The sequence below is a fragment of the Seriola lalandi genome, unplaced genomic scaffold (genome assembly GCF_002814215.2).
Source record: "Seriola lalandi dorsalis isolate HSWRI2012SDOR001 ecotype SW California unplaced genomic scaffold, Sedor1 jcf7180002054954, whole genome shotgun sequence".
NCBI lineage: Eukaryota > Metazoa > Chordata > Actinopteri > Carangiformes > Carangidae > Seriola > Seriola lalandi.
Window position 1 is genome coordinate 2,026,275 of NW_019525505.1, and position 24,482 is coordinate 2,050,756.

At 38.1% G+C, this 24,482-nt stretch overlaps 2 protein-coding genes across 2 annotated transcripts in view; both read right to left on the reverse strand.

Moving 5' to 3' along the window:
* Positions 1-812: 812 nt before the first annotated feature.
* On the reverse strand, positions 813-7,901 carry LOC147817471 (uncharacterized). Its single transcript, XM_087170634.1, has 8 exons — positions 7,793-7,901; positions 6,463-6,576; positions 6,003-6,162; positions 5,700-5,892; positions 5,077-5,148; positions 2,201-4,124; positions 2,017-2,109; positions 813-1,045 (listed from the first exon to the last, which is right to left on the reverse strand). Exons 2-8 carry the CDS (start codon positions 6,569-6,571, stop codon positions 921-923), a joined length of 2,676 nt encoding a protein of 891 aa, XP_087026760.1. The 5' UTR covers positions 6,572-6,576; positions 7,793-7,901; the 3' UTR covers positions 813-920.
* Positions 7,902-8,693: 792 nt separating this feature from the next.
* The window catches only part of zmym4.1 (zinc finger MYM-type containing 4, tandem duplicate 1), a 28,794-nt gene continuing 13,005 nt past the window's right edge, over positions 8,694-24,482 (reverse strand). Inside the window, exons 12-27 of the mRNA XM_023394932.2 lie at positions 19,878-20,028; positions 18,920-19,092; positions 18,674-18,818; positions 17,385-17,480; positions 17,204-17,241; positions 15,889-16,036; positions 15,588-15,700; positions 14,268-14,493; positions 13,483-13,713; positions 13,216-13,325; positions 12,953-13,127; positions 12,511-12,662; positions 12,098-12,212; positions 11,725-11,973; positions 10,649-10,775; positions 8,694-10,161 (exon numbers count right to left, since the gene is read on the reverse strand). Of these exons, the coding sequence (XP_023250700.1) occupies positions 9,915-10,161; positions 10,649-10,775; positions 11,725-11,973; positions 12,098-12,212; positions 12,511-12,662; positions 12,953-13,127; positions 13,216-13,325; positions 13,483-13,713; positions 14,268-14,493; positions 15,588-15,700; positions 15,889-16,036; positions 17,204-17,241; positions 17,385-17,480; positions 18,674-18,818; positions 18,920-19,092; positions 19,878-20,028 (2,496 nt within the window). The 3' untranslated portion in view covers positions 8,694-9,914. The remainder of the gene's footprint in view (positions 10,162-10,648; positions 10,776-11,724; positions 11,974-12,097; positions 12,213-12,510; positions 12,663-12,952; positions 13,128-13,215; positions 13,326-13,482; positions 13,714-14,267; positions 14,494-15,587; positions 15,701-15,888; positions 16,037-17,203; positions 17,242-17,384; positions 17,481-18,673; positions 18,819-18,919; positions 19,093-19,877; positions 20,029-24,482) is intronic.

Here is a 24,482-nt window from a genome sequence, read left to right on the forward strand (position 1 = left end):
ACAGAATTTCATAGTTTTTGTCAGTTGAGCAAACACACACTTACAGTTTATCTATTTACAGTCTTCCTTCACTACTGAAGACTGTTCGATGTGGTTGAAAGCTCTGGAAAAAGCTGGTAGGAGTTAGAATCAAAATATTGTTGAAAGGTGTCAATACTTATATCCTTTTTTAAACATATTCTTTGGGCATTTTGTCTTTATTTGACAGTAGATAGTGTTGTGAGACAAGAATTAAGAGGCGTGTAAAAGGTGTATGGCACATCATCAAAAGTCCAGAACCGGGGCGTCGTGTAGCATAGTGGTTTAAGCAGGCGCCCCATGTGTAGAGGCTACAGTCCTCGCTGCAGTCGGCCCCGGTTCGAATCCCGCATCGGACGGCCCTTCGCTGCATGTCATTCCCCCTCTCTCTGCCTCCCTGTTTCCTGTCACTCTCCACTGTGCTGTCCATTAAAGGCATAAAAGCCCCCAAACAAAAAAAAAAGTCCAGAACCAAACCTTTGACTTGTTGCGTTTATGTGGCATGTTCATTAGAAGATCATGGCGCCCCCTCATGACCAGCACAAACTGACAGACTGTTTGGGAAAACACTGAAGTGATCGTGATCTATTATTGCACTAACTTAATAGTGGGTTAAATATTTGCCAAATGAACATTTCCATTATTGACCTTTTGCCAATACACAAGTTTTGTTTTCCGATGTGAAGAAGCAGAAAATAAGGCAAAGGTGTCTTGCAACTGCAAGCTAGACCTGGAGTAACATCTTCAAAAGAAAACAGTATTATCAAATCATTCACTGTTCAAACATCAGTGTCTCTAATCGCTTCATGTATTAGAAAAAATGGTTTAACTGTGGCTGACTCTCCCTGCTAGTTATCAAAAACCTCCAGAAACCCTGGAACTTGAATGGAGAGACAGTCGTGTCAGCACCAACCTTTTAAGGAGTCAATAAACATTTCCTGCAGGAAGGGTTTGTCTCTGCAAGACTTTATGTGCTCCAGGGCCTCTTGCTCAGGACTCAGCTGTCTTCCTCGTTGCTTCACATCATCTGGAAGGTTATAAAAAATATTTAATATTAAAGCTTCAAAAAAGTCACACACACCTGTGTTTGTCTTGTCATGTTCATCTTGTTCCATTTTCATCATACAGTTTGATTAATACTGTCTTTACACTGTACTTCTAACATTGCGGTTGAACTGGTGTCTTTTAATGTGAATGTATTTCCCATCAGCTCAACTTATGAATCATTAATTCACTAACTCAGGCTTTAAAATTACACTTAAGTAGAATGGACACAAAAATAAGAACACGTGTACAATTTAATGCAATGTTATAGGTCCAAAAGACATGACTGGAACTTGAACCGCTAAGTGTTTTCAACTGAAGCTGTGCTGTGATGGTGTTAATTTAACTCTCTGGTGTTGTGTTGGATTCATTATATTTTAAGTGACGTATATGCCGGGAAAAAATACTTGTGACAAAACTGCATTAGACATTGTTTTGAATAGCACTAAATAGAAGATTACGTTTCATGAGCCACTAAAACAACCTGCGGTCAAACTAAAAATTAGTATAATATAATATTTTACATTTTACTTATTTTTATTCACCTGAGTCACTTGACAATAAATTCTTCTTACGTACTACTTGAATGTATAGAATTGATGTGATGCTTAAAATGCTTGACAAGCTGGTTTGGAGAATTATTGTACTGCAAAGATAATCTACTGATGCAACCTGTGTGAGACTCTGCATTTTAGATGATTTCTTATGGATTATTTGATTTATGTCATTTCAGCTCAGTAATTAATATCATCTCTGAATATTTATAATTATTCAGTCTTTATTATTATTTTTTATATATATAATTTTTTTGACAGGAAAGACAATGTAGTAATGTGCATTACCAACTTATATGTCACTGGCCAACTCTGGCAAGAAAAGTATTCTAAAAATAATAATATTGAATATGAATATTACAGATAAATGGGTAGGGGGCGGGTTCTGTTCACAACGTACCATTCTGCTGAAGTAAAACAGCTGATTCTTTATTGTCCTCTTCAGCATCACTGTTTTTAGGGTTTCCCTGCTCCACATCTGGCTCCAATTCATCTTGAATAAAAAGCAAAACAGAGTTTGTATTCATTTGTAGATTATTAAATGATTTATTTGGTCAGATATGTCTATTACAGTGGACACATACCTTCAATATCAATTTCATCCAGAGAGTTCCCTTTGAATCTTTCGAGAGAACCCTTTTCCATCGCCAGAAGTAGTTTCGAAATCTTTGCCAGTTCCACAGCTGCCTCTGGCAAACGGTAGTAATCCCTGTCAGCCCGAATGTTGTGCCCCAGCAGTTTGGCCAGGTGATCGAGCTCATCATTCTCCAGGTTGAGAATCTGGAAAACTCTTGCTATGTGCTTCTGAAGATGCACCGACCTGAGGTGCTCTGGGTTTTTTGCACGACACAGACTTGAAAAAGCCCTGATGCAGTGCCCTCCATGGTAAAGGCTCGAAGCCGAAAAGTCCGGCTTTGCAAACAAGAAAGGATTGCCTTCATGTATGCCACACGTCATCCTCTTGCTTATGAGCAGCGTTAATGCACTGACAAGATCAGATGTCAACAGAACAGCAACATTCTGGCCTGTCTTGCTCAGGATATTTATTCTGATGAAGTGTTTGGACAGCACTTGGGCGGCGTCGTCCCTCTCCTGGAATGACTTCAGTGTCATTTTTGAAACCTCAGGTGCACCTTTGTTTAAGACTGACACCTGTGCAAGCGTCACTCTGCAGAGTGCCCTGTACACCTGTGGGCTTTCATGCATCTTCAGGCTGTCAGTGGCAGAAGCCGATGCTGCTTCTAGGTACCTGTAGAAAGTCTGCATGTCGCGTGTGAACGGTATGGTGGACGGGCTGTTTACTCTTCGTCCGCTCAGTGAAGCGACAGCTGTTTGGGAGACTAGTTCACTCCATTCTTTTGTGCACAGTGTCATGAATGTCTTTGTGTCTCTCGTCCGCTCGTTGTCATCAGTCACACTGAGAGCAATCCTGCACAGTTTTTTGAGTGAATGTCCTATTTTCAAAGCCAGACTTGGTTTGTCATAACCCTGGTTTTTTTCATCAAAACCTGCAATGCCTTTGACCGTCTCCACAACTTTGTAGAAGTTTTGGGGTTTGATGGCATCTTCAAAGTTGAAGATTGACTTTTCATGCAGCGCTAACAAGAGTCTCCCCATTTCTCTCAGCTTCTGTCTGATGTATTCATGTTTATTTAGATTATTTCCATACTTCTCTGTCAAGTACTGAGCCAGTTGTATCAGAAGGTAGTCGTTTTGAACTACAAAAGAAATCTGGTCGTGTTTCATAGTTGAAAACATATTCCACACACCAGAAGGAAGTTGTTGGGAGAATCGTGACTCAGCAAGAGCAATCTCACTTAAGACCCTTGTCTTGCCAGGTGTTTCAGGGTTTAACATTTTCCTCGAAGTGCATCTGGACACATGCTTCCACATGTTCTTACGATTAAACATGCCTTTACAATATAGACAGTGTACACATGTTTTAGCACTCGTTGCCACGGTTGTCTGTCGTCTTCTCACTTTTAACTCTCCGCTGTTATTCTTCAACACCTCCTGATTATGATTGTAGTTTCCTTTGTTTCGTAACCTGTCCAGTAACCTTTTTCGTTCCTTGGAGAATTTGGGTAACGCAAAGGCTTCAGCGATATCAGGCTCTTCATCAGCATGCTTAAAAAGATGACGAGCAAATTTAGAAATACCTTTCCCACAAACATAACAATAATTTTTATTGGTGAAAGATGTTTTTTTGGGCTCACTGGGTGTATAGTCTTCATCTGCGCCCTGTTCATCAGAGTCCAACGCAGCTTCATCCTCCTGCTGACTGCATGAAGCATCATCTGGCTGCAGCATGAAGGAACCTGAAGGCTCTTGAGAGGAATCAAACTCAGTAAAAGATGGACTGTCTCTGAAATCCAGCTGACTGTTGGTGTTGGTGAAGCTGTCACTATCATGGCTTGGTCCACTGTTAGGTACTTCTTCGTCTTCATCATCATCATCGTTGTCGTCAGAGCAGGACTGCTCACTGCTGGAAGCTCCTGAGTCCTCAAGCTGGAAATACAAGCAAGGAATTTTACAAGAACAGTACATAACTTTACATGTACAAACAGAAAAAAAAGTCTGCTACTTTGCTAGTGTACCATAAAAAGAATTATTAAAGGTTTTGGTAAATCTGCTTATTTACTCTCTTGCCAAGAATTAATCAAGAGAATGGATACCACTCCCATGTCTGTATGAAAGAGTTATCTCAGCTCTGTCCAAGAGAAAGAAAGAAAAGAAGAATCATTAGAATTTAAACATCTAAAGTGTCTAAAACTTTTGAACAAGACTGTATATAACCTTTATTTATTGAGCTAATCCCATTGAGATCAAGGTCTCTTTTATAATCACATACAGCATCAGAGTCACAACTAAATAAATTATAAGTTTAAAATCAGCCAGTGGAATAAAATCAAGTTTTGCAATCTTCTGTAATTTAGTTAATTGATCTTCTGCCAAAATTCTGTATTTACCCGAGGGGTAACTAGAGTTAAACAGTCCTGAGATCGATTGGTGAGCAGTGGTGATAGATATGAGATAACTTTTGCAGGACATATTGAAGACATATATATATATATATCAGTATATACACAATGTAATAAAATATAGCTCTCTTCTTGCTGCTTGTGAGGACCAGCTGTCTATTTCATGAACAGAATTATGAGCATGATACTTTTCTCCTGTGATTAAGCACAAAGCAAAATGAGAAACTGCATCATCCAATCATCACCTCTAAAGCTCACTAATCAACATGTTGCACAGACACAGTCCAGCACAAAACCCAGAGTACAACCACAACCTGTCATTTTTATTTATTAGTCAGCCTTGTGTCTGTGAGAGCAGTGTGCATGCATTGTTAATATGACAGTACTGTCCAATTTTCTTGCTTAGTTGAAGTGGCTAAAAAAAAAAACCTCTGTATGTAGACAGTTAGTGAGAGCAACAAATGTAGTTGTTTATATACCCTTTCATTCCATGGTGTTGATAAAGTGGCAAAAAAGTCTGTGTTTGAAGAACTTGATCCACCAAAGGACTCCTGAACATGTCAAACACAATAAGAAACAGTAACTGCATAGCAAAGCACAAATCTGAATCACATTGTGTTCTGGTTAGAATAAAATATACCATGTTGGTAAAATGTATGGAGACCCTGCATGTTCAATATGAAATAAGTCTATATCAAATAATAATAATAATCTTTATTTTTAGAGCACTTTTCTAAACCCACGTTACAAAGGCCTTTACACAAAGATGTTGGGTTTGTATTATACTGGCAGGCGTTTCTATTATTTTGTATATCCCATTTATATCAGTGAGGGTAAGCATTATACAGAGAGATAGGTCTCTGTATAATGCAATACAATTCAACAGCACCACAAACTTCAACCGCCACAGTAGAATCAACACTTCTCTAAAACAATTTCAACCAAAACTGAACATTATAACCTTCATGAAGGAGGATTTATTGCAAGACTGTTATATTAGAGTTTGCTTTAGCCAGGTGTACCTAATAAATTGCCACCTGAGTGTAACTCTAATGAAAAACTATAAGGATACAAAAAGGCTTGTGTTACAGTATAAACTTACCCTTGAGCGCCACAAGTAAGAGGAATCACCATAGTTGTACGTTATCTCCTCGCCTGGAGATATTTCTTTCACCGCAAAAAGGCACAAGTGTGGCTTCCCCTCACAAACAACTTTCCTCATTTCACAGTTGGGACTTATGTGATCATCATTTACGAGTCTTCCAAGGCTCCCGTCCTCTTCAGAAGCATCGATACTGCAAGCAAATTAAAAATGATAGCACTTCACCATATGTTTTTCTTATAAAACATAACCTAACAAAAAGTTCAGTTAATGTAAAAGCTGTAAAACACACAGATAACTTACCACCAGTTTGCTCCTTTCCACGAAAACTCATACAAATAATTGTTCAGAGTATCACCACATTCCTCCCTGGGCCTTGTGTCTTTGTGACAAAAGATGTTCCCACGATATTCAACAACAAACGTGGAGGGTTCAACGGTTTTGTGGGTGAACAGTCCTCTCCCTAGAAAAGCAAAGATTAACATGAAAACTTCCACTGTCAACCATTATACAGCAGCGGTAATCAACATGACCTGGTAAATCTATAGATCATTTTAGTAACTTGATAATAAGTTACTTGTTTAGTTTCATATATCACATCTGGAGGGCATTTTATTTACTCCATATTCCTCTCTGACCAAATGACTGTCTATACAACAGAAAATAAGTTGCAAAGGACAGATTACCCCAACCTCTTGTCAAGTAATACCAGAAATCCTTTCAATATAAACATAGCGATTGATATCAGAAATGTAGCACATACCTTTAAATGAGTCTATAAACCTTTCTTCCAGGAAAGGTTTGTCTCTACAGGCAACTATGTGCTCAAGAGCATCTTCCTCAGGAGTCAGAGGTCTTTTCTGCATTTCCATGACAACTGGAAAGTTTAACAAAGATACTAAATTAGGTATATTAGGTACATAATATGACACATTGTTCTTTGGAAATATGATGATCCTCACAGACAACAGCAGGTAAGTTAGCCAACAAAGACATCTTAGGGCTACAAGATGTGTTGTCAGTGTGAAAAACGTAATTTCCCTGTGTAAAAGGGGAGAAAAGTGTGTCAAATAATAAAGAACATATATCAAAACATTATGCTTATGATGTATGTCAGGTCTGAACAATGAAATGTTTAACACATTGTAAATTAAATTTAAGACTCTGAAGGCCTTTTTGGAGACACCTGGATTCATTTAACTACAAAATAAATTTAAAATCCATCAATCAAGCCTGTGCAAGAGTTCACTACACATTTCTGTAATTTCCTTCCCCAACCCCAACATGCCCAACACATGTGCTGCCACCCCAAGCCTGTATGCAATTCTCATGTTTCAAGAATCAGATGCCAGCTTTGTTTGTAGAGGTACAGATGATTGGTTAAGGACTGGTAAAACTAAATAGGCTTTTCAAAATTTAAATGTAATATTCTGCAGCATGACAACAAGCCCAAACCTACACCCAGAGTCATAGGAAACTAAGTCCTGCAACAGAGCCCTGATCTCAACATCATAGAGTCAGTTTGGGATTACATGAAGACACAGAAGACACAGAGACAGCCCAAATTAACAGAAGAACTGTGGCAAGTTCTCCAAGATGCTTGGAACAACCTAGAAAATACCTATATAACTGTACACAGGTGTACCAAGGAGAACTGATAGTGTGTATAAGTCAATTGTGGTAACAGCAAAAAGTACTTTGATTTAGTTTTCCCGTTTACTGCACTTGATATGAAGCTAGCTGATAAATAAGACATTAGTTTTAAAGTATGTTCACTTTACTTTTAGAGCTTTAAACTTTTTCACACATGAATAGAAATAAGTTTTGAAACTAAGACCAAACTATAAAGACAACAGTAATGCTAGTAACCTGGCATTTATCTCTTCTATAAGGCATGTTCATAATGTGTTTATATGAAACCAGCTTGTTTTTATCTGACTGTTGTTTACTTTGCATTGCACCCATGCTTTGCTATCATGCTACCATTAACTAGCCAGTGGCTAGTAGTATCTTACAAAGAGGTTATCCACTGCTTCTGACTTAAATAAATGTGTTTCAACATATATATCGTTTTCTCACAGAGCAACGTTTACCTTCACATTAATATTCCACAGTAGAAGCAAGAAGGGTAGCAATGGTAGCTAGCACACTGGCAGCCATCTTCCTTTCCTTTCGCCTTTCCCAGAGACCCCGTGACGATGACGTCACATTATCATAGCGAGCGGTGGCAACTCCAGCCAATCATCGACCTGAAACGTCACTGACTGACTTTAGACGCAGCGAATCTGCTTTCAAGATAGTCTCGGCCGCGGGGAGCAGCGGTGGACAGTGATACACGAAATTACTGGCATGGGTGGTTTATGAGGACATACAGAGATATTTTCAATACACTGTCCCCATATACAAGTAAAAAGCAATGGTGGAATGTGACTAAGTACATTTACTATGGTTCTGTACTGTCGTTTCCTCTCATGCCAGCAGATACCTCTGGTCTACAATTCAGAGTGAAATATAGTTTTTGCTGCACTACATTCATTTGACAATTGTTTTACTAGTTAGTTCACAAATAAGATTTTGCATACAAAACATATGGATCATAAAAAAAAGAACTCAACAGTAAACACAAATACAGCTAAACTATTGTTGATTAATGGAGAAGAAAAGGAAACTGTCAAACATTCTGATAATCAATCAAGTTCTTTTTCATGAAAAATGCCAAAGATTGCATGGTATTTGAGAAGGCTTATGATAATTATGTGGCTTGGAATATTGAGCAAAATTAGCATTATAGTCCTCAATTTTCCTGATTATATTTATACTTGAGAAATATTTCTATGCAGCTTTTACTTGTAATGGAGTACTTTTACTTCAGTAAAGAATCTGAATACTTCCTCCACCACTTCCTCTGCTAAAACATGCATACTGTGAACACTAAGAAATACGCGCCGTCATTCACATACCTTAAACCTCTTCAACTGTAGAGTCTCAGTGGGCAACGTTTTGAAATGTTTTTTTATTTATTTATTTAAAAAGGACATACAATAGAAAATACCCAGAGAACCTTGGTTGCCATACTCTTCAGACTAGGGGTTAATGTAACCAAGATATACATGAAGGGACAGTATTTCTTTATTTCTATATAACACCGGGGTCATGATTATGCAAGAAGTCAATGTCTCAAGAGGACACCTTGGTTGAAACAGCATGCCCAAAATGAACTCAAAACTCTCTTCTGTTCATTTTTAGTGTTCAGTCAAGAAAAATGGTAAAATTGTGCATTGTTTCCAAATGGCATGAGTCTTCAGCCTTCTAGATGTGCGCTACATTCATAGACAAGATGTTCTTAAATGTATTCAAATGAATTTCAAACATATTTTTAATCCCATCACTTGGACACTGGTGATCAAAATGTGTCCACTGCTATAAATGAGGTAAAAGGAAATATAGAAAACAGTTTCATTCTTTCATTTCTTCTTTCATTCTTTAACATAAAAAAAAAAAAAATCACAGGTCACTCTGTAGTCTCACAATCAAGTGAGACTTGATTAGACTAGACTTTTCAAAGTAAGATTACCTGAAGAACACAGATACGAATTAGCAGTTTCAGTATTTGTATTTGACTGAGAGACTGACAACAAATCATTGCTTTGATGAATTGCTGAAAATAAAACTACGCTGCAGGTTTGTCACACTAAATGACAGTTGGTGATCCACATCTACATCAGGGAGATGTTTTCAGTTTATCTTCTGGCATGGATGTTTACAACTCACACCGACAAAAATGAAAATTGTTTTCATTGTAGCTTGAGTTCTTCATTGAAGTTCAATTTGCACAAGAATTTAAGCAATCATGATACATGGAAGGAAACAAAAGCAGCACCATCCATGAGAAACAACTAATTAGCAGACACACAGAAGTTAAGCTGTGTTCTGCTGAGCAGTAGTAAACAGTCTGAATGCTGAGCTGAGTCTTGCATCTCAGGTTCCAAGTCCCGGATACACAAACAGTGTGTTTGAAGATCTAAAAATCCCAACCAACATGGTGTTTAGGAAGTATGACCGTTCAGCACATTGTACTTATGTATGTGAGAGATGTATGCTGTCCATTTATATTTATGGGAGCGTGTTTAAATGAACATTTCAGGTAAACTACAACCATTTACAGCACAAGTTGTTACACCAATAAAAGGTCACTTCTGTTCTCATTGCTCTTCATCACTCTGACTCCTCATCGTCCTCCTCATCAGGTATAAATGGCGGGTCACTGCCTGTCTTCTGCTCAGTCACTCCCTCTTTCTTCGTCCTGAGATGCAGCTCTCTGACAGTGAGAATGCGGATGAGCATGGCCTCCATGGTGCTGTCATCCAGAGCAGTGGAGGAGAACCACAGGGGGCTGTTGGGGACGCAGCAGCGCTCGGGGTGAAGGTAGAACAGGTTGGTGCGCTGCTTTACCGACTCCGAGCTGGATGGAAGACAGACGTTAATGTCAACATGCTGACCGGGAGATTAAAGGAGACAAATGTGCAGCACTTAGTTTCGTTTTAGTCTCTGGTCTATCATGGGAACATAAATTGAATAGGCAAGACTGATTTCAATTATTAACAAAGATGGAAACAGCCAGTGAGTGTCATATTAGGCTCGGGCAAACACATTAAAGGATGGGTTCACATTTTGGTCACTGTAATCATTTACAATCACTTGGAAGCATGTCATGAAGGGATCTGTTCATGGCCAGTATGAACAGGAGGACAACAAAAAGCAAGATTAAAAAACTATTTCAAAGTACATATTTACAGATCATGATAGATGTATGATATGCAGATTAGGTTTTATGTGGGTGAGGGGTAGGAGAAGGAGTGAGAGCATTTCAGACAGTTCAAGAGATGAGATGATTTAGACAGCCAGAGGTACAGTAGCTGATGAGAGTGTTGGTGGGGTACTTTACTCACCACTTGGAGAGGTAGAACTCATAGAGTCTGACCGGACAGCGGAGAGGGTTCTCTGTGTTCTCCACCATCTCCAGGATGTCCTCTTTACTCTCCTCCTCCTTACGCTTCTTGGCTGGAACCTCTGGATCTGAAGACGACACAGTAAACAAACACATTAACATCTGATATGAATCCATTTAGAAAAAATAAACACAGAACTGCTGGTAAAAAATACTATAATTTAATTTTTTCCTGTTATGTGAATATGCAGAGAAATAACATAGAAGCTAATACTTTTGTGACTTCTATCCTGTTGCCTGGTGTTCAATAAACTTTCCCTTGATCACAGATGTTAACACACCAAATAACAGACACAGATAAAGTGATAAAATAATTATGCATGGTAAGACTTTACTATAGAAGGTAATACTGTCTGATGTAGGAGCATTTGCTGCTTTTTTATCTTTTATTATAGTAAATAAAATATTTTTTGACTTTGGGCTGTAAGTCAAATAAAACAAGACATTTGATAGACCTTGTGCTCTAGTATATTGAAATGGGCGTTTATAATGCTTTCTAATGCTCTATAGACCAAACAAGTAGTCAAGAAAATAACTGGCAGATTAATGGATCATGAAAATAACTTGGACTCTAAAATCATATATATACATTTATGACACATATATACAAATAAAATTCAGGTGGTAGCTGCTACATATTCATTTTATAGTTTGTGATTGTTTTTGAAGCCAATTTGTTTTAGGGAAAATATAATGGTTCAAATAATGTACATTTGACACAGATCTGACTCATATATTCTGCTCTGCAATGTCTCCAACAAAATGTTTCATGATCATTTGTGCAGCATTTCAACACAAGAGATGCTTTGAATGATCTTTAGCAAATTATTTCTGCATGTCAATTACATGACTTCCTAAAAAACATTTCTATAAAAACACAAAACTTGTGATTGTTAACATGAAGAATGAAAATGTGTTTTAATATCATAAAAATCAATGCTGTTTATTACAGGTTTAATATCCGGTGTTGGTATGGAATTAATAGGTATTTAATTTTGACCTCAGCCACACTGGTACCTGGCTCTGCTTCATGTATGGATATGGGCGGGTAGAAGCGCAGGAAGGTGGTCTTGGTGTTATTCGGGTTGGTTTTGGTGCAGCGCATGACGTGGGCGAAGGACAGCTGGCGGTGCTGCTCCACCGTGGTGAAGCCGAAGTACTTGCAGCAGAAGAAGAGCAGAGTGTTGAGGAGGACGATGGGGGAGTACGCCCCCAGCTGTTTACAGTCCCAGAGAAACTCCTCCTCCACACGGGAGTGGATGTAACCTGGCGAAGAGAACAGAGAGCGGAGATACCGCTGGTCAAATGAGGGTACAGTTTGTTTTCATGAGACAGAGACTGAAAGACAAACTGATATACTGAGAGAATGCCAATGTCAGCGATAACTCACCACCGGCTGTGACGGAAGGTTTGAAACCTCTCAGCATACTTGTGAACTCAGTGGAGAACTTGTTGTAGAAGCGATCCATGAATATGTTCTCCACGCGACCGTTCTCAAACAGGTACTACACATGGACAAAATGGTACAGATTTGGAATGAGAACAATGAGGATGGCAGTTTTTTATTTCACTGCAGTGGGTCTGCTGTTTCTTTTAGTTGTAATCTGGTAGTGTTTCAAAGCACTGTTGAAATCACTGTTTACATTTTATCAAACGCTGGGGACTGAAGATAAAGCTAAGAGTTACAGGTGGTGTCTTTAGTAAGGGTTTGTTAATGGATGCGATTGTAAGGGGATGAATGTCTTTATTGTGTTAGTGTGTCTGTATGTTTATTCCGTGTGTGCAAAACGTTGCTTATCTTGCCTGTTGGATGCCGAGGCAGAGGTAGAACAAGCTGTCGGGGGAGTACGGCTCTCCATTTGGTCGTTTCAACTCCGTGATGAAGCAGCAGAGGCCGTAGCTCAGCTCAGCTGTAGTGCATCGAAGAATGTCCTCCTTTAACTCCATGGGACGCGCTAATATCAAGATATACGGAATTGAAAGTGATGACAAGTTGAAAAATCTTAACAAGTTTGTTTTTGATGCACAAAGTCAAACTTTTAAATAATGTCTTCAATGATAAAGTTTATCATAAAGTGATAAACCTCAGTCTGAAAACCTATTTGGACAGGATTAACATTACAGGGGGAGGTGGGGGATAAAATTGCCTCTGGTCCCTGGTAATTTCATTTGTTTTCCTTCTCACAGTCATAACTCAGTTAAATCTGAATGTACAGACATGTGTTCCCTTTGTTTCCAGACTTACAGAAGCGTGGTTTCTCCAGGTTGGGCTGAGTTTGCCTCCACTGTATCCACCGCTTCCAGGCATCGACTCCGTACTGACTCTTCAGTTTAGGGACTTCTACAGCCATGGCCTTGTGGGCGGACCCTCTTTGAGATGTCGTTTCCGCTGCCTTTGACGACCGCTGCGATTTACGACCCTTGGATAAAGCAGAGAGGGAAAGAGGGGGCTGCAAAACCAGTATCACAACTATAAACTACAAATAAAACCAAATCTAGTTTAGCTACCTTCTTTTCTCTGGCTTTCCTGTGTGCTTGGCGTCGTCGTGTAGTGGCGGGTGGGGGGCTCGGAGGTTGCCGGGACTGCTCTCTGAGCCGGGCCATCTTCTCCAGAGTTTCTAACAATTATAGCACATGAAACTTTAGACCAAGAACTACATAGCAAACCGGTGTTTTCAAATAATTAGAGCAAACCCTTTCAATACTACTCAAGGTTGAGATAAAACTCAAATGACCCTGAATGAGTTTATATATTTATACATCTCATCTCCTCACCAACAGTAAAGTCAGCTTCAATGTCCATGGGAGGCGGAGCGGGAGGCGGGGGCTCTGAGTAAGGCTCACTGGGCATGCCCACAGGAACGTCTATGATTGGGTTGAGCTTCTCGTGGGCGTACGATCGACTCGGCGACCTGAGACCTGCGTCAGACGAAGCATCCTCCCAATTGTTGAGGAAACTGGCCAAGTCGTCTGTATCCAAGTCGTCGCTGTAGTTACTGGTGTGGTCTGTAAAAGAAACATGAGTGTAATACATTTCTCATATTAAAACCATACGACATAAAAATATCTGAGGGAGATAATTTGAGGTAATATTGATTGTATGAAAGGCCATGGTTAAGTTTTTTTTTATTAAATTCTCCAAAAGATGCCAGTCGAGATTTTATGTTTATAAAAGATATTTGAGAAAATAATGACTAAAGCACAGACTGTAATTCTTAAAACAATTGATTAAGACATTTTAAAAATGGTCTTTGCTTTTGTCAAATTGACCAAAAATAATCAGAAACATGTGATAAGCATTATATGACCATCAATACCATCCAAACACCATCATACTCTACAAACATACATGTTTTTTGGCTTCAGATCAGTTTTACTCTCTTTTTCAACACAGGAATAAATTTTTAAAAATTACGTAATGTCATCATTTTGAGTCTGCAATATTTTGGGTTGCTGTACTGCCATCCAACTGCAGTATTCCAAACTTAAAACTATTCAATCATTCTCCTTTTCATTGCTTCCGTTTATAAAAAAAACAAACTTTAAACCATTTCTCTCACCATCTGGGGCAGCTGCTTCATGTCTCTCTGTCTGTTTCTCCATCACTTTCTCCTTTGGCCTCTCTGGTTTGTCGTTCTTCTCGTCTTGTTCTGCCACCATCTCAGCCATGAGGATGAGCTCGGCCTCAAAAGGATCAGACGGGATCTTTTCTTTGATCTCCTGGATGGTCTCCACGATGCGCTCAGCGCTGTCCATCGTCACAGGAAGGAACATGGGCACAGGCAGCTGTGGAAGACAGGTCGAGAAAATAACTGCCTGTGACCAGGGTCTGTGATATGGCCTTTTTTTAGAACTTTCTTACTGTTGGTGTTTTCAGATTAAAGACAACAGAGGAAAAAAGAACAAGGGAACCAGGTATGCCTTGGGCCACACATTGGTACAGAACAGGATTTTTCAATTACACAGACAGTAAATTACATCCCATATAGTATAAAGTACATTTTTTCAGTACAATACTGGATTTTTGAGGCCGATACTGACAGTAAAACAGCAGTTTTCACAAACATAAACAACATTAACTGCACCAGGGAACACTTGTTACATGTCTCATTATTTTTTTAAGATTTGCTCTCTGCTATTTATTTAACCTATCTTCTGCTACCTACCTATTTGCAATACTGTACGTTGTACATGTTGCATGTTTGTTCATGTGTTGTTATGTGCATTGTATGTATTTTTATTGTACAACTTTCCATTGAGGTGGAGAATAAAGTCAATCAATCGATGAATCAATCCATCAATAAACCAACAATCCTGATACAAATCCATTAGTTTTGTTTGTTAAAAGATTGTGACCAGATAATTACTGAGCAAAACATTTTACAACTGAAAAATAAACTTGTCAGTTCTCTCTGGTGGACAAATGATCTAATGGAGACACTGTTTCTAAAGGATTTCTTTCCTGAAATCTATTGTTAGTTAATGGCTGAATCTCACATATGCAAACGGCTGATGTATAAGCTGGACTTTTCATTTCATTGGTTAGCATTAGCAATAGCATTAGCAATGCTGAATATGAATTGCTCCAGGGCGCTGTCTAAAAAAACAGGATCTTTTGTGTTGAAATCCTGATCATGAGATGATCTGTAATTTATTTGATTTCACTTGAAGAACGTACTACACTTCAGACACTTTGACAACAGCAGGATAGTCAGTAAGTGTCTCTTGGAGAGAAGCATTTTCTGCTGCAAATTAAAGGTATGTAAAGCTCTAAAAGCTAATACATTTTTAACATAAAGGTCATAATGAAGAAAAACGTTAAAATTAAAAAGAATGATCCCAATTATTCAGAGTCAGATGTGGTTGTAGTGTTGACGTACCGGTAGCGGCAGGCCCACAGGTCTGGGGGTACACTGGCTGTACATGTTCATGGGGACAGGCACAAACACCGGCACTGGGACAGGCAGGACCATGATTTTAGGGAAGATGTCGTCTATAGAGATAAAAGAAAAGAGAAACAACGTCACTGCCACTGTTGCTACAAGAAAAAAAAAAAAAAGTCACTTCAGAGCTGTGTCATGGAAATGATTAAAGTTAAAAGGAGAAAAACACAGTTTCTTGTTTGTCCTGGAGCAGAGATGTTGTTAATATACAGGCCTGGTGTCTGGGTGTTGCTCTTACCTGTCTGTGATTCGACATCAGCTGTCTGTGTTTTACAGGAGACCCCTTTGTTCTGCACCAATGGTCGACACAGCAGAGCCTTGTTTTTCAGGATCTTTGGGCCAGGAGGAGGAGGATGAGGTTTCACTGTTTCCGTCTGAATACTGATCTGAACAAGGAAGAGACAAAAATCAATAACAACTCCAGAATGAATCATTTTCAAAACAAAAGGAATAATCATGAGGTAAAAGCAGCAGAGGTAACAGAGGTTTGCGAAAGGTGCGACCTGACTGTCTCAACAGTTAAATCTTCATGTATTTATATTTGTGCAAATTTGACGGGGAGAATGTTAGTGAAGGCCATGATTCACTTCATTCTTATACTCATCAAGCCATTCAGTCACATCTCCTGTAGATGTCCTATTAACACTCTCTCAAAGTCATTTCTATGTCTTCCTCTTGTCATCTTGAGCCTAAGATTGAGGTTAACTGGGTCTGCTCAGGTTTTTATACATGTATATGTCCTCCAGCAGCAGCAGCAGCAGCTCCAGCAGCAGCAGCAGCGTTCAGTTTCTATGTACAAAATATCTGGATCTAACTCCCAGAAGACTTGAGTCTGCTCAAACTCTTAGTTCTTTTAAATCTTTTCAGGCTTTTCTGCCCTTAATTCAATTACATCTTGGACATAATATCTTGCACTGCAGTTATTTTAGCTCTCCTGTTTATTTTAGATCTATTACATTTAGCCATTTTTCTTTCAAATCACTTCTTAAAACTCATTTTTATTAACTTGATTTTATGTGATGTTGTCTTTTTATCGTCTCCAGAGCGCCCTTTTATTGCTTTTCTTGTGTTTGCGACATGCATGTGTTGCGTGTGTATTTCTATATGGCCGCTCCCTCTTATTGTCCTTATTTGGTTTGTCCTCCCTCTGTAACTTATTGTAGACCATCATTGCTTTTGATTTGTTTGTCAAAGCACCTTGTAAACAGTTTTTAAAAGGTGCTATATAAATAAAGTTATTATTATTATAATATTATTTTATTTTTTATCTTTTTATTTTTATTAATTGCCTTTTTTATCTTTTATATCTTGTCTTAATGCTTTTTTCTCTTATGTAAAACACTTTGAATTACCTTGGTGTAGAAAGGTACTATACAAATAAACTTGCCTTGATTGCTGTATGAAAGAGAACACCTACTTTATATGAAAACATCTCAATTTTTTTCTTTCACCTCTCTTTCATTCTCAGTCATTTTCCTTTCATTTGTCACGTGTCTGTGTATTTAGTGTTGATTTCACTGCATGTAATATCCATATAATAATCACCAACTTACATGTCCAGAGTTCTTTGACTGAAAGTTAGAGACTGTGCCTGTGAAGATAAAGGGAGAGAATGAAATTTTCACAATCAAAACTGGCAACTGACTGAAATTGAATAAAGCCTCAGAATGTCTTTCTCTCTTACATTTTTACATACAGTACATAAATAATTGTGGGTGTGTTTTTGTTTCGTACTTTGCTGGGCAGTTCTGTCGGGTGCATTGGATTTTCCCGTCGGAGTACCTGCAAGTGAGATGACGTTGGCGATGACAGGTGTGGCCTCAACTGTATCTGTTGATTCAAGAAAACACAACAACAGGAAACACAGAGGGGTCAGCTGAGGCTCAGCTGAGGGTCTGCCAGAGTCTGAATTTACCTAGTGTCATAAAAGAAAATCTCTTAACTGGAATAAAATTCTAACACTGAAATATTTCTGTTTTTTTAGAGACTTTGTGCCGATTCAGAGGAGAACAACTGATCTGTCCTCAGAAACCACTGCGTATACATGCAGCAGGTCACCATGTGTCTGAATATGACAAACTGTCAAATGTTCTGTGCTGAGACCAACGTTCACAGACTTCTAGAGGCCACTTTGACTCGAGTGTCAGTTTCAGTCAGACTGTGGGTGGAATTATTTTAACCTTTTAAAAAACACCCTTTGGCCTCAGGAGAACTATTTAAGGCGTGTTTTGATTTGTACCGGACTCAATTCTTACCAAATCGTCGCAAGATATGTTCCCATACTTTGACACCTTCACTTTGCATGATGGATTATAAAGTCGCTCAACCTTGTTGCTGTTGCTAGTCATGTCAAACTACAAACTTATTAAGCATAATGAAAAAGTTTCAACCATAAAATTCGATGGGTTTTTCTACCCTCTCCCCTTTTTATCTCGGTCATGGCAGCAGAGTGTTTTTCCACCTTTTGCCATCACTAGATGGCACAAAAAAGTGTCTACTAATGAGGACAACAGGTCTTTAAACAGAATGAAGTATAAGGAACATCAAAAACAAAATGTAATGTCCCCCTCTGCGTACACAGGGTCTCATTCACTAGACACGGACTCCTTATATTTCAATAAAAACTGGAAAATTGGTGGTGCTTTTGACCGAACCTGTACATGGCAGAGAACTATAGTGTTCTCTAGGAGAAACCTACCTGTAATCAGGTTTCTCTAATCCCCTAAACGGATCATGGAAACCAGGTTTCTCATTTACATTTCAATTAAGAAATCTGGAATCAGCTCTCTGGAAAAAGCCGACAGCAACCTGGTTATAGATTCTGTCAAAACCAAAAATTTCACAAGTCATAGAAACTTTGATTACATGACGAAGGTGTTGGTAAATCTCAAGTCCTTCTCTGAGGTAGGCGGTTTCTCCCCTAGAAAAACACTGGCTCTGTCTGATTTCATAACATTTTAAAGAAAAAGTCAGACATGAATTCAAACAGGGATAAAACCACAACAAAAGGTAACAACACGCACCTTTGAAGACCTCGCCCTGTGTGGCCACCTTATCACTGCAGAACTGTAGCAGACAACTCAGATCACAGAAGTGTTTGACCTCCCCCAGCATGGGAAGACTCTGTTTCAGTTTCCCTTTGCGCCCGCAGGTGTCGCACTTGGCGACCTAAGAGAAAACAGTGTGTAAATGTTAATTCTGGGGCAAAACAAGATCATCATCACTTTTTTAAGTGTAACTATGACTTTAATAACAGCATTCAGCCTTACGTGGCAGAAGAGCATGGTGTATCTGGACCTGCACTCCTCAGAGCAGAACTCCTCTGTCGAGCCTCCATACTGAGCCGTCACCAACTTCTTCGACACACAGTGGCAGTAGACACAGGAGTGACAGTGTTTGCCCCAGTTTTTAGTCAGGTCGTGCCTGAAGAGGAGCTTACAGCCTGGGAGGAGGGAGAGGAGAGTCACAAGGTCACTACCATGTGTGAATTACAGACTCCCCTGTGGTTCCTGGTGTTTTTAAGACATCAGTACTTTGACCTCTCGAAGGTAAAAATAACAGTTTGGATGCGGTCGAAAACATTTACACATTCTTCAGACCTTCAATCATAAATATTAATATATATATATTTTCACATTCATGGCCTGAAGACACATCTAATATGATTTCACACACACCTGAAGTGGATCACACCATTTCCACAACCTAACCGGCGATCAAATTACAGGGGAGCAAGAGGAGCTCACCCAGAAGCAACAAAAGCAACTGCTTTCATGTGTTGTTTCATGCACCTATGTGTCATTATTGTGAGCGGATTTGGCATCAGATCAACAATTCTCAACGATTTAGCTCTGCACCTTCCCATAGAAATGTTTCCATGCAATGACAAGTAAAAAAAACAAACAGTTATGAAACTATAAACAGGCCTAAATTTCTCTTTCACTATAGTGACTTTTTTATTTCAAGGTTTAATAATAGAGGCAACAATAGCTTGATAAAGTCTCACTCCTCTCCTGAAGCTGTCTGCGGCTCTGACAGGTTTTTATTATTAATATCAAAACTGCTTGGAAATGCAGAACTTATAAAAGATTAAATGCATTTTATTCAGGTTGTTCCGGGTGTTTTTGTAGGAAGCTCAGGTCAAAGTATGATAAAAACACTCGAGACAAGACGATACAACAATCCCTTTATCACTCCTGACATCACACATTTGTATCAGTCTCTTACCATCGCTGCAGAAGTAGCAGTCTTTGTTGTTAATCCTCTTGGCGTCTCTGGTGATCTTTTCGATCTTACAGTATTCACACAGGCTCGTCACATAGTTGGCTTTCTTGAACTCGTGAGAACAGTCCACGCTACACACAAAAACCATCTTGTCCTGCACACACAGAGTTGATATAAATAAACATTAGAACTTTCAGTGTATACGTCACATTTTAAAAACTCTTAAAGCTAAAACTGTTCATCTTTAAGATACAGGATAAAGAAACGGCTGCTAGTTTGTATTCCTTGGTAGAAGGTGGACATCTTGATATGTTTTTATTTTTGTATGTGTTGGACTTAAATTCACTTAAATTTGCATCTTGAAGTGATATCTTCCTTTTCTGATGGGATTTATTTTCTACTTCCTGAATACAATAAATGATCATTATTAAATAATTTTTCATGGAACTCAATGAACCTAGCCACTAGTTTAGTAGACTGTGAGAACACTAGGCGGAAATGCCCTCAGCTGGCAGTTTATTAGGTACACTCAGCAATGTAATCTAATACATCAGCCCTGCAATAAATCCTCCTGCATGAAGGTTATAAGTAATATAGTTTGTGCTGAAACTGTTTTAGAGGTGTCGACTCTGATTCTTTTCCCATGTAATTTATATCAATGAGACTAAATAACGCTAAGTAACAGACACACCTTTTTGTGTAACACAATATAGTTAAACAGTATCACAAAGTACATCCTCAAAAATCATCATAAAGTTGAACCAATTCCTCTTTGAAACTGTTTCAACACAAACTGAACATTAAAACCTTCATGAAAGAGGATTTATTGCAGGACTGTTGTATTAGTTTTAGCTGGGTGTTCCTGATAAACTGACAACTGAGTGTAGGTCCATGACTTTATCATTGTATTCCTTATAAGGTCTTGTAAGGTTCAGGTCGGTATTTTAAAATGTTGGAAATTAATAAAGATCAATCAGTGTGATCCAGAAAACGAAAGGAGGCTGACGACTAACTCTTCTCTCACACTTCAAAACAGCTGCTGCACGCTGTCGTTCAAGTTTCAAGTTAAACTCCTCGTCTAAGTCCCCTCTCTGCCTCTGGAGCCACACAGGTGTTCCTACTGAGCAGCAGGTGCATGAAAAACTCCATGTCAGATATTATTTGGGACGCCAACAACACATTTACATTGTTAACAGACTTTTCCACAGTTACTTTCCCAAGTGAAATGAAAAGAAAAAACAAAACATAAAGAGACTGATTAGTTTCACAGCAGGTTTTATTCTTCTATTACAACTGATGATGAACATATTCAGGTCGATCCATAATGCTGGTCAACTTGTTTCACTTTCACTGCCACTGCTCTCAGTTTGTGTCCCATGGTGTTTTTTATTAAGACTGGCTCCGTCCCCGTGAAGTGGCTTTGGACAAAGGCTACAAAACATCAAAGAATTAAACGTCATTTTTTTCAGTAACAATAAATTGTTTTTCAACCACATTATTTAAGTTAGTTAGTAAGTTTAAGTGAAGTTAGTGTCTATAGACAATGACTTCTCACCAATAATGGCAGAGACTTTGCTTTTGGACAAGACTGGCTTTGGAAGTGAACTTGGGAACGATAACTTTTTCCCAACTACCGATGACACAGCCATCTCTTCGTTCGTGAACAAAATATCCATCAGGTCCCTGGTCATCTGCCGAAAGTTTTCCTTGCTGACAGAACGCAGCTTTTCCTTTTGAATTTGGACACCAAAGCCCAAATCAACCTGAAAAAAGGAAAAGTTTAATTTCATTTCATAATTCTTACTGATTCATTCTGACCATCCTATTTGTGTTCTTTACATAAATAAATGAGAATAAATGACTCTGCTGACACAGGTCAAGTTCGGTTAAGTAGTTGTACTGGTAGTCAAATGATGGCCCGCAAACTAAACCTGGCTCTTTCCTCCTTGTTTACTTTAAAACTTAAACATGATTCTTCAAAAATCTCCTGTAGATAACAATAATAATAATAATAATACAAGGTTCAGGCAATCAGGTATCAGGTGTCAGACAAGACAAAGAAGTAGCTTGCTTGATCTGTATTCATATTTTTTGTCATTACAGTTAACATTTTTTTTTTCAGCAAAGATTAGAACTTGGGACATTAATTAAACTACACTGGGTCACTCCACTAATCAAACAAAAGGCACTTTGATTGTTTCCCACAATGATCTCTGAGACAAAAGTTTAAAAAAAAAAAAAAAAAAAGCAGGGCTCACCAAAATCTAACTGGATCATCTGGATCATGATGGCAGGACATAAAAATGTATAGTAGAGGTCACTCACCATGTTATTATCAGATGGGCTGTGGGGTGGTAAATGTGCAGTAGTAGCTGCAAAACCAATCCATGGTGGCTTTGTCTGGTCTGAAATTAACATAAAAAGATATGCAAACCAAATGACATCAAAACCACTACAATAATAAAACCATAAATAAACAGTTTTCTGAAGTCAATTTATTTGTCAGCTGTGTCACAGTTAGAACATAAAGAGAAGAACAGAAACACACCTTTCTTCATCAGAGCCACTTTCAGCCTGATGTTTTCCGCCTGCAGCTTCTCGTTCATATTCTCCATACTGTTTACTTTGTCCTCCAGATGATGCACTCGTCTCAGGAGGTCACCAACGACCTGAATCATCTGTAGAAAAAAAAAAAACTATTTAATTTTTCCTACAACATTATTGAACTGAAGTTGATAATTATGCTCAACAAAACAAATGCTAATCATGACAGCTAAAATACTGACTTTAAAACATGAACTTTCACAGTAAAGACAATAAGAAACCTATCTGTGATGTTTTAAGATGTTTTATAGTAACAGGAATACTACTAAAAGTTTTTTAAATACTGTGACAAGCTGTAGGAACAACTTCACCTCACTGATTTAAGTCTTGATTTCTTTTTTCTTTTTTTTTTACATGTATGATTAAAAGCTTTTAGGTCATCTGTGTTGTGTCAATAATAAACAAAAATCACTTAAAAAAAACATGAAAATGACCTGTAAGCTTACTCTGGTACTATATATCAAATGGTAACATTTGTGTTTAATATTGTACATGGACCCTTGGAGATAAGATAAACAAGTAATTTAATTACATTTACACTTATATATATATATATATATATATATATATATATATATATATGTTTGGGTATATTATGTTAGTAATCCTGATGTCATTGTGCCTGACACTGATGCTGCTATTCTGTGCAACTGTTTTTGAGATTAAAACGCGTATCTCCTAAAATCTAAACATCACAAAAAATAAAAAAAATAAAAACTCTTACATTTTCATTTGTGATGCATGGACTGTGGGTCATCTGAAAAAATAAGGATACATTCTAAGTTTGAGATTCATAACACAGATAATTTATTTAAAAAAGAAAAAAAAATTATAATAATGTTACTAAGAAATACAAATGAATACCCATGCAGTTATATTAGTTAAAACAAAAACCTGTCAACCCTACATGTCTAATATTTAACAGACCAGTTTGAAAATGTAACAAAACCTAGAAACTTTACTGTTTACAGAAGCTTTTTAAAATGATCAATTCAAAGGGTAACTATAAGATCAATCTGCTTTAAAATATATCGTCTCCCTTAAATACAAAGTCATTCACCTGTCTCTTTGGTGCCACGGGCTCCTCCACATTTGAAGCAGAGGTCTCCGGACGCTTCCGTTCGCCCTGCTCTGTATGTTTGGGAATCTCATCCGACTTCCAGAGACAGAAATAAGGTATAATAAAATAAGAAAACAGCTGAAGAGGACCGCGACATGCGGTTGAAAGCTCAGAAATCTAGCGATGGACCTTTGAGTTTTTATCAAACACGAAGACTTTCTATTTTGGGCAACGTGGATGAAAGTATATGATCATGTACAGTAGTTATAGAGAAAGATCCAGGTTAAATAAAAACTGTTCCATTATCAAATGACCTGATGTGCATTTATCTACATGAATCTTCAGTATTTAGAAGCTTCTACTTCTACTCTACAGTTTTATACTTTAGGAAACACTTGTTTATTTGTTCTCTGGCTGATAATTACATGAAAACATGAATATCACTGTCACGTTTGTCTACCAAATAAGAAACTACAGCCAGCATCCATTAGCTTAGCTTAGCTTAGCATAATGACTTGACACAGGGGAAACAGCTAGCCTGGCTCTGTCCAAAGCCAAAATAATCCAATGTACAACACCTATAAAGTTCACTAATTAACACATTATATCTTGTTTTTAAAAAAATCTTGTTTGAATAGTGGTTATGTGCTGGACTGCAGTTTCATATTTAACAGACAGATACTGTATGTGAGTGGTATCAGTTCACACCAGTCATCTGGAACTATTTGTTGTTCCTCATATCAAAATTTTAAAGAAAACTAAGAGCAATTTATTTTGACATTCGGGTGGAAGCAAATAGTCGTGGCAATTTATTGGACTAACATGTTTTTGTTTCATATCTTTTATACTTTGGGTTTTAGTACATGTCTAACACATGAGTATTCTGTATGATTTAAGTAAGTCAGGAGACTTTCTGTATCTTGTGTTCAAGTCTGTGTGTTTTG